General features: G+C 45.2%; 1 protein-coding gene across 8 annotated transcripts in view; it reads right to left on the reverse strand.

Annotated features, from left to right (window-relative positions):
• Igf1 (insulin-like growth factor 1 (somatomedin C)) overlaps nt 1-8,916 on the reverse strand; it is a 76,323-nt gene extending 67,407 nt beyond the window's left edge. Inside the window, exons 1-3 of one of the 8 annotated variants that reach the window (XM_013518808.1) lie at nt 8,608-8,914; nt 7,135-7,245; nt 3,362-3,518 (exon numbers count right to left, since the gene is read on the reverse strand). In XM_013518808.1, coding sequence (XP_013374262.1) covers nt 3,362-3,512 — 151 coding nt within the window. In that variant the 5' untranslated portion in view covers nt 3,513-3,518; nt 7,135-7,245; nt 8,608-8,914. Of the gene's footprint in view, nt 1-3,361; nt 3,519-6,780; nt 7,104-7,134; nt 7,737-7,795; nt 8,056-8,254; nt 8,362-8,386; nt 8,452-8,607 lie in introns of those variants that run through there. The other 7 variants (XM_013518811.1, XM_005374571.2, XM_013518816.1 and 4 more) reach the window with 7 other exon arrangements.
• Nucleotides 8,917-10,482: the final 1,566 nt, after the last annotated feature.

A 10,482-nucleotide genomic window follows, 5' to 3' on the forward strand; every position in this document is an offset into this window, starting at 1 on the left:
ATCAGTAATTAGCTCCTCATCGGATCTTTCATTTCATAAAATGTCTGGGGAAGCTACGTTAATTATAGATGAACTCTTCCTTATATGCTGGCAAGATGTTCACAGTGCAGATAGTTTGGAAGGTTGTTTCTACTGCACCAGTGAAACTTGGGCTTGACGGGAAATATGAGCTTATTCATAACTTTGGGCCAGTCCATGCAAAATAAGCCTTACTAAAACTTTTAATTCAGACCCATTCCAATAGAATTATGAAAACTCTCCTGGTTAAACATTCTGCACTGGCAAAAAGAATACGTGACAAAGACGATTTTCTTTTAAATGTTTAAAGTTCAAACTAAGACCAGAAACTGCCTTCTGCTATGAAGAAACATCCAGGCTTCCACAACTGAGTTGAAGCAGCTAAAAATAAAAGGTACAGTCGCAATAAAACTTTAAAAATAAAAGCAAGAAACAATAAATAATAAGTGTCAACTGACAGATCATAGGGGTGGGAAGAACGCTTCCCTCAAAGAGGATTTCAAAGACCGTAAATGCTTAGAGCTGCTGCCTTCTCCACACACAGTAAATCTCAGGGGATGTAAAGGAAACTCAATAAAATTTGTTGACAACAGCTAATATCTGTGAGAATAATTGGCTCCGACACAAAACAGACCATCAGCGTAGCGCTGGGATGACCCGTGCACAGCCTCCAGGTCATTTTTAGTAGACGTACGTTGTGCTCAGCGGAAAAGTAGTTTTATCAAACAACTGGGTAAACATGATATGACAATTTGAACTACTTGACAACCCAATGCTTGATGGTTCTTAAGGCTAAGAGCTCAAATAAGCAATCCCGTTAGATTCAACTGGATTCCATCCTGTCAGTCCAATAATCAATTACTATATCAGCCAGGCACTGAACTAGACACTGGGCACTGAAGGTAAATGGGTATGGCATTTGGCATCCAGGGGCACTCTGACATGTGTTACTCAAGGGGAGAGAGGGCAAAAGTGGGACAAAACATCAGGAAAAGTATCAGATGTTTAATCTACCCTCCCAAGGATATTTTCCTCTTATGACACTTGACAATACTTATGTGCACTTTTTTTGCCTCTTCAAAACATGTGAGTCCCTTGAAGTCATGGTCAATCACTTATTCATTTCAAGGCACCTCATCCATGCCTAGTAAAGCAGCGTACACCACTAAAGTGTTGTACACACAGCACATACCTCATTGGTGTTTTGAAGTAAAGTAAAACAAGTTAAACGGACTAACATTTCAAGGCAAAGGTGATTGCCCAGTGGCCAGAACGCTAGCTAACAAGAATATGTTTTTTGTGTTGAATACCATGCCAGACAGAGATTAACCACGGGGTTCTGCAAGGCAGAATGTATGAGATACACATTCTCAATGACAGTATTGACAATAACACGTAATTTAAGAAACCACTTCCTCTCCCAAGCCACTCCAAGCATCGAGTTGCTAGATATAATTTCCCTCTCAAATGATGAAAACATAATTTTAAAACATTTCCTAAACTTTGATCATTGTAGTGACAGGATGAAAGGACTATTTTAGTGACTTGCAGTTGTTTCCCATTGTACTCAGGCCACTCCTAAATGTCTGTGGGAACCTAGTAAGTGTCATACAGTAGTTAGCCCAAATCATTCTTTCCATTCTTATTTTTCACCATTTAATATAAATGTTGCAGGCATAGAGGGCTCCATTTTCCACGGTCTGTACCTAGAAATCCTGGACCATGTCATGTGGAACATCACAATCTAACTGACACAGAACAGAGTCCTTGTAGGCTGGGCAATTCCCTAGGGAACTGGATGAAGCGAATTGCACAAAAGAGGCAAAGGAAAAAGCCCTTGTGGATATAAAAAGTGAGAATAATGTATTCATTTTTCAAAAACATATGGGTTGGTAGCAGCAAATTATAGAATAAGAACAGCTACTGTCAGGGTCATGGTGATGTCCCATGTTCACTTTTTATGGGATTTGCAAAGGGAAACCAAAACTGCCACTGGAAGCGCTGCACTCATGAACTCCTTCAACCACCCTGCAAGAGAGAACTGCAGGGAACTGCTTATTGCAGAAAAATACATGCACTCATTCAATGGAACCGCAGGCCAGAAGGACAGAGTGGGAATCTGCCCATTCAAACAGTAGAAAGTACTTGTGGTTCTCTGTCACTTGTCATTTTTTTTTTTTTTTTTTTTTGCCAAATCCATGGTAAGCACAGATCTCAGTCTTCTTACAAGCTTCCTCCTTCCCATCTTTTCTGCTCATCTCCAGACTGGCGGAACCCCCTACTCGAGTCTTACAACAACACACACACACTCCCTCCCTCCCTCCCTCTCTCTCTCTACATGCCTAGAGAGAGGCGAACATTTGGGAAGGAGATGAGAGCAGCTTCAAGTGTGTGAGTCATCACAGGCGCTGTTCAGGGCTTAGTAGGTAACTGAGGGAAGCTGTCTGCACTTGAGTGATGTGACCCTTGGAGCATGATTCATGCTCTGATTCCTGGAGCCCTCTGAGATTCCAAACAATTATATGCAGAGAGCATCTGGCTTTGACTCTCTCACTGTCCTGTGGCACACAGGGGTCATTTCCCTCAGGTACTACCGGCTTGTTTGCATTTCTTCTTTGCAGTTGTTGCCATACACAGCTGTCTACTGCTGTTGACTGTTGAGTTTCTAATTGTCTGGGACCAATTTATGAGACAAGTGACTCTGCACTTGTCAGACACCTCTCCAGATGGAGACCCCATGGGAAAGTCCCACAGAAGAGCTCTCAGAGCAAAGCCAGGACAAGAGCCGAGGCCAGTCTGCACAGAGGGCATATTAGCAATGACAGTGCAGGCTGGGTTTAGAGAAGGCTGTTCATTTATTTGCAAATCTGTCTTGGAGCAAAGGCAACCTCCTATCTGTTCCTGGTGACTTCATACTGCATGGAAGCATCTAGAATGTGCCCCTTAATTCTTTCCTCAAGTCTCACGAGTACAGAGTCCTTGCTATTCACATCTGCACTATGAGAACCTTCCTATGCAGCTTCATAGGTCTATACACATGCTCAGAGGTCTGGAAAACAAAATCCTCCATGTACCAAGTCATTTTGTCCTGCCCTTTCATTGACGGGAGTAGAAGAGTGAGAGTAGACCTTCATACTGGGTGGAAGGCTCCACAGGACGTAAAGAAAATCGAAGGAAGGAAATTCCACCCTAAATCTGTAAAACCTGCTGAAGCTCAGGTGCAGCATGATACTGACTCAAAGATGAGGGGTCTTGGAGTCTGAGGACGGCTCCTGTGACTGTAACTCCACAGAACCACACACTCCGGACCCCAGGCCACACGAAGAGAAGGAGGGCTACTTACTGAAATAAAAGCCCCTGTCTCCACACACGAACTGAAGGGCGTCGACCAGTTCAGCCCCGCAGAGTGTCTCTGGTCCCGCTGTGGCCGAGCTGGTGAAGGCGAGCAAGCAGAGGACCAGGTAGAAGAGGTGCGAAGAGGACACAGCGTGCATCTTTCCCTGCAGAAGAAGCAGACAAGGGTCAGCTTGGCTCCCTGGTCCCTGTGTGCTCAGGACACCCCTTAACCCCTGGGGGCTGTGTCTCCTCAGCTTGAGCTGGCACAGAGGGGAAGTAGCATGCGTGGCCCGACAGGGCACACCTTGCGAAGAGACAACTGTGCTTGCCCACCTCAGTACCAGACCCACGGCCAAGTCCCCCCACCCACTTTTGCTTCTGGGTTCCTATTGCAGCTGAGTGAGGGCCCAGCAAGCACCACGTGAATGAAAGATGCCAGCAGGATGGTGGGATTTCCCACCACTCTGAGATCCTGGCAAAACTTTTGAATGATCAAAGGGTAAATTGTGTCCAGTACGTATTTGCAGCCAAGTGTGTTTTGTTAATTTAAGTGCTTTAAAAACTGGCCATCCACAGGTAGCATATGTATTCATTATTGACCATGATATTAAATTAAGCAGAACAGCATTCCTTGGCTGCTGATTAAGAAGAATGTATTGTGGTCAGAAAAGGATTTGTAAAAATAGTACATATCATTACAGATTTTTTTTTTTGAGAGAGAGAGTTTTCCTATCTATGTGATAGCAGTTATCACAACCTCAAGTAGAAAAACAAACAGGAAAAAGATGAGGATTTAGAGAGGAACTGGCTCGTGCTTCAGGAGGAGGTACGGAAAGGTGTGACACCACCCCCCACCCATCCTAAGGCTATGACCGAGCCTCTCTAACCCAGAGCAGGTTAACAAGAGAAAGGCATAGTGGATTTATCTCATCCAAGTTTTGTAGGACAGGAGAGGCTTCAGAAAGGAAGCTGTTGAACCCAGGGAACACTCCCTACCTTTCATGCTATGCTCCAGTGACGCACAGACAGCCAGGTAGAAATAGGATCAGCCAGAAGTAGTATAAACTAGTGCTGGGAGACTGACCCTGGAGCTGGTGGGTTTGGCCACTCTGGTCCCCTTTGGCCTTCTGTGTAGCATCCTGTGTCCTAGGTACAGGACTGGACCCCTCTGAAGCAAGGTCCGTTAGGACCTACGACTATCCGGGTCATAGAACTTCTTTATGGCTAGCTCTTCCACAGAAAGGCAGGGGCAGGTCAGAGTCCTATTTCTAGGTTTTTATGGCTAGCTTTGACATCGAGCACTTCTAGTTTCTATGACCTGCCTTGGGGGAGAATGCGGAGGAGAAAGGAGGGCAGGAGAAGGTCAGAGAGAGACCTTGCTCTGGAGGTCTTCCGGTTCCCCTTAGCTCACAGTAGTCAGTAAGCCAAAGAGCTGTCTGGTAGGACGTGGTTTTCTGAGCCCCTACACTAAATAAATGCCACTCTGTCTGCCTTCTAAAGCCCTTTCCTTCGGGGCCAAGAGAAAATCAACACGTGTGGAGAGACTCTCCCACATGCAGGTCACTGGGCTTAAAACCTACCGAGTTGTTTCTTTTTCCTTTTTTTTTTTTTTGTCACAGGAATTCTGACTTCATCTGTTGGAGGGATTTATGTGTCACTGTATCCATTTTATAGCAAAAGCTACCCAGGGACCCCTGGTTGGCACGACTTAGTCAGGAATCCCCAGCCAAGTGGCAGCCCTGCCAAAAGCAGGATTCCTGTGTCTCAAGTCTCCGCCCTCCCCCTAAGAAGTAGGAAAGTGCTAAGGTGACCACTACATTAAGTTTTTCCATATTGCTACTTGTGCCACCAAGATGTGGTTTCTTCCGGGAAGGGTCCCAGGGTGAGTAGCTTCACCTCTCGTAGATGTGTCTACACTCGTCAAGGGAACAAGCCGCTGACAGGATGTTAGGTGAGGGGCCCTATTTTAAGGTCACTGGGTGAGGCTGGAAGCTATAATTTTACAGAGAGGCTGCTTTTGAACCTTGCAGTAGGGGCAGATCCCTTCAACCTCATCGCTTGTGGAAAAGCAGACCCAGGCATTTATTGTCTGACCACCCTCCTTGTCTACCATGAACTCTCGGCTAATCAACTCGGTCATCAGTGGCAAAATCTGTGCCATCATTTTAATTAAAATTTCCATTTTTGTGGCCAGAACTTCACCCCAGCAATTGAGGGGAAACCCCTAAACCCCTGATTCTTGTTAACACAAAGTAAATATTTAGTTAATACTTGTAACAGGGCTGAAGATAAAAAGCACCCTCTACTTGCAAATCATCATAAACGAGGGACATAAAATAGAGGAGGAAGCAAAGGCCGAGTGAGCATTTGTTCCATTTTCTCCAGAAGATTTTCACATGGAAACGCTGCACCCCGACGAAGCCAAAGCCACTGAGACTGTGAACAGCAAATTATCACCGAGTCTTCACTTTTGTTAGATATAAAGAAGGGAGTGAGGGTTTTACCCTCCAAATTTCCACTGGAAGCCTCAACAAATTGAACCCAACTGGTTTTCATGGCCCTGAGCAAAAGCACAAACTGAGAACTGGTCTTCAGAACAAATGCTCACACTCTGGCAACGGGCCAGTTCTAGAACGTATTTGACTTTACTACACCCATCTCTCCATCTCTTCCTCCTTTGTGGCGTTTCTGATGACACCGAAAGCCAAGCACCTGCCTGGCACATGCCTTCAAATCTTCAGTTTTTATGAAATCCAGGGGAACAGTTACCCAACCTACAACTTCAGCGCGTTTAGAACTTCCGTAGACATCAGAACTACATTTTTAGTAGTTACCTTTGGAATAACACATTGAAGTCCAAGAACGTATATATAAATCTTTTCTAACATTTCAAACACTTAAGATATTTAACTAGATTTTCTTTGTTCTTTCTTTCTCCGCCGAGTTATATTGTCAGATAAATATCAGCACTTACAGTTCTAGGACAAGATAGAACCTCTAGCGCATTTCCCTTTCGCTCAGAGAACAGTCCAGCACACCCACAGAGCAGGAGAGAATTTATCACATTATGTTCCCCCAGCAGAAACAACAACGAACTTGCTTAGGAGCTAAAAGTTTGAAGCAAGTGGCCCCATATGTTCATGATTTCCTTGGCCTTTTATTTTGCCAACCACATGAGAAACGAGGAGAGAGAAAAGAAAGATAATGACAGAGAGGAAAGAAGGAAGAACCGGGCAGAGAACAGCAAAAGAAAAAAAGGAGAAAATACAGAACACTCTTCCTCAGACATCATTCACAAATCCGCATTTTCCAAAGGCTTCTCTTTCTATCTGAAATAAATGGAATATCAATTGATTCCAGATGTCTGGGCTGTGAGGAACACAGCCCAGTGAAATGCGAGGGCAGGAGTCATAAGAAAATACTCACTGTAGGTGCACTCTTTTTTGTTTGTTCCAGGTCTTTTACAGCAGGTCAGGGTGGGTGTTATGAGGCTGATGTGAATAGAAAACTGAAGACTTAAAAACATGTGCCGCGTGGTGGGTGGGGTTAGAGGAAGCATCTAGTTACATTTGGTCACCGAGGCAGGTATGCTGAGAGTCTGAGTAAACTGCCTTTTGTCCGTTCAAATGATGAACAAATTGCACAGCTGGGATCTGAATCCACCCCCTCCCCATCCAGCTCCCCAGCTCCCACTGTGAGCCTACGGTAGCTGTCCACCAGGGTGGCCCGAGCCCCGGCTCACGCCTGGATTCCCGTCCCGGCTCCAACACTGGCCAGTACCTGGGGACTCAGACTGCTGCAGTCAGACTGTAGGCTCTGACTCAGACCAGGACACCTTTACGCACTGAGTTACAGCTGCAAGTCCACACTGCTGCTTCCAGCCGCTGCCCTCTGTGAGTACAGGGAAAAGTTAACCACGCGTTGCTAGCTCAGCACACACAGCAGGAAAAGTTCATTTGGAGACAATTTTCCAAACTCGTAAGCAATGCGGAGATAACATTCCACAGCCTCTTTGATGATCATCTGAGCAGGGAGACAACCCCAGCTGCCGGACCACACAGCGGAGCTGCACACTGGCTTTACTTCTGTCAGAGCACGGTGGCCGGGGGAGCCGGCGTCTCAAGGACAGCAGAATCAGGTGCCTGACACGGGCACGTCCTGAGCTCCCGAGCCACCTACTTGACCAAGACAAACCCTGGCGGTGAAGTATTAAAAGCAGCAAACGAACGCTGTCCTGAGAGCGGCCGGGGACCTTTCCTGAATTGAGCCCTCCCGCAATCGCCTCCGGAGCCAGGGACAGCGGCTTAAAAGTGCTTGCAAATTGAAAAAAAAGAAAAACAAAAGCCTTGAAGGATATAATTTTGCTGAGAATGGAAACTTGAACCGGGGCCAGGGATCAGAAACGAGAAATCAGTGCACCGAGAGCGGCCGCCAGATTTACCTAAAGACTTGACAACACCGAGTATAAAATCAGCAGAGCTTTAGACACGAAACCCCAAGTCCGAATTTTGCCCAGGAAAGTCTTCTCCAAAAGAAAAAATTTGGACAAGCAGCCCCTAGAAAGTTTCTGCCTTTCACATACAGTATGCATTTGTTTAAATCTCATGCACACGCACGGTCAGCAAGAATTGTCAAGGAGCTCTTTTGCTTTTCGGAAGAGCAAATCAAACTTCACTCTAACTTTGACTTTCTGGGCATAAGTGCAGAGAGTTCCCGGTCCTTAGCTCCAAAGATCATATTTAAAAGCTTTACTATCCTCTACAATGCAACTGTTTGCCTGTGGCATGCCTTGTAAATAAAATTCTGGCAAATCACACACACACACACACACACACACACACACACACACACACATTCACATACACACAGGAGCAAGGTCTTACAAAGAAAACATCCGCACCTGCAAAAGAGAAAAAATCTCAAAGTTCGTATCCCTGCTTGGTAACCCTCATCCACAGGCAGGATTTAAAGGAATCTTCCACAGTGACAACACCGGAACCCTGCAGAAGTGTGGAGGATTTAGCATAAGTACCTTACAATAGTTTCTACTCCTACAGCTATCTCTGCAAATGCATCCATTTCCCGGAGCTATTTTGTCAGATCCCACAGAACTGCACGTTCAGCAATCTAGAAATAAACTCCTAGTTCCGAAACAATGAAAATTCTCAAGTGAATAACAGTTCTAAGGCAGAAGCACACAGTACCCAATGTACACAAAATTCCCCAATGACTTCAAAGAGTAAGAAATATTACCTTCAAGAAATCACAAAAGCAGCACTTAAATAATTGAGTTGGAAGACTGCTGATTTTTCCCATTGCTTCTGAAGTAAAAAGTCTGAAAATGAATTGGTTAGCAGCAATAATGAGGCAAAAAGAAATCCAGAGAGATGGGAGATGTTGAGGGCAATGTCACATTTCAATTTTGAGGACTTTATGCCATTGCGCAGGCTCTATCTGCTCTGAATTTAGCAGTGACAGTGAGATTTAGCAAACAGAAGAGGGATTTAGAGAAAATCCTCACATTTATCTACAAAACACAGACACTGTAGACAGGAAACAGCTGGGGGAACATTTGCCTTCTCTCTCTCTCCCTCTTCTGGCAAAGTTATCGAGTAAGGACTTTTTTGGGCTTGGTGACAAATAACATCATACCTTTGCATTTTAAAACTGGAGCACAGAAGCATTTTTTTTTTCCCCTTAAAAGAATGTGTGTTAGTGACAGGGTTAGCGGACATTAAAATGCTTCTGCTGCCATAGGAAATAAGGATGTTTGCTGATTAACTTTCTACCAGGCAGGAAGACACACGTCTGCTTGTACACCTTACCAGAATTAAAGGAACGGGGACAGGGGTTAGGGGAGCAATTTTATATTTTAGAAGCAATGCAATTTTTTTTTTTAAAGGAGAAAGGATAAAAAGCGCATTCCCAGTGAATCCTACAGTTTTAACCCCAAAGTGACCGGGGTGGATTAGGTCGGAAGACAGCACATGTGGGTGACCCCTTGTCCTACTTGCCAAGCCAGGGGAGTGAGCTCATTTCCTAAAACCTACAGACGGGGGAGGCGACGCTGTGTTGGCTCACTTTAGGACACCATCTCCTGCTTTTTGCCAGGAATGAGGCAAAGGATATGCTGAGCTGTAAAACAAACTGAAAAATGTGATCTTTTTCTTCACTCATCCGCTATGCAGCTTGTCACTTCTCCATCTCAAGGAAAGAGTCCCCGAGGGGCAGGGAGCAGTCTCTTCTCCCGTTGCCCGGATTTTTTTTTTTTTTTTGCATAACTTGAACCTGTGTGCTTGTGTGTGTGTGTGTGTGTGTGTGTGTGCATGTGCGTGTGTGTATGTTTTCTTTCTTCAATTTTGTTTTTGTATTCTAAATAACACCAGCTGGCTAGCAGTACCCTCTCAGGGGTTATGATGTCATGCAAATCCCCGAGCTGGGTGAGTGGCCGGCAGCATGGTCCAAGCCAGCTGTTCTGCTATTTATAATGTATATCTGCCTTTGCCACGGCGAGTGGGGTCCTGATCTTTCGTTGATACTCTTTTTACTTATTTTTCTCTGGTTTGGGGAGGCAGGAGATAAGAAAGTGGGCTAGGAAATAGGGTTGCAAAAGCCCAGGTCAAACCTAGGACTTCCCCAGACATCTCCCCGGGGGTGGCTTCCCAGGGATGGTGGCACAGCGGGACCTCGCCTCAGGACTCGAGTAGGGTTCCCAGGGGACTAGATGATACTGATTCGTCCACTGAAAACCAAGGTCTGCAGGAAACCCTTGTCTGGCTTTTTATGTTGTCTTGTAGCCAGCAATGTGTTTGTAAAGGTGGAGGCCCTCGAAGGAAGAGATGTTTGGTTTTGAAAGAGGTTGGTTTTGACCAAATCTTCCGTGTGGTGAAGAGATCATTAGCAATGTTGATCTTTCAGAAATAAATAGAAATCCAAAGTTGTGCCGGGCAGGAATATTCAGCGTCATTCTATGAGCTCCTACTATGTGCCAGACTACACACAGCATTAGAAAAACACGGTGTAGTAAAACAGATGCAGAGACAGCCAGGTAAACGTCACCATCGCATGGTGGGTTCGTGCTCTTTAAAAATACGTTTAGGGAGGTGTGGGAAGGAGCAATAATGTCTC

Source organism: Chinchilla lanigera, unplaced genomic scaffold, assembly GCF_000276665.1.
Source record: "Chinchilla lanigera isolate Chin_1 unplaced genomic scaffold, ChiLan1.0 scaffold00004, whole genome shotgun sequence".
Taxonomy (NCBI): domain Eukaryota; kingdom Metazoa; phylum Chordata; class Mammalia; order Rodentia; family Chinchillidae; genus Chinchilla; species Chinchilla lanigera.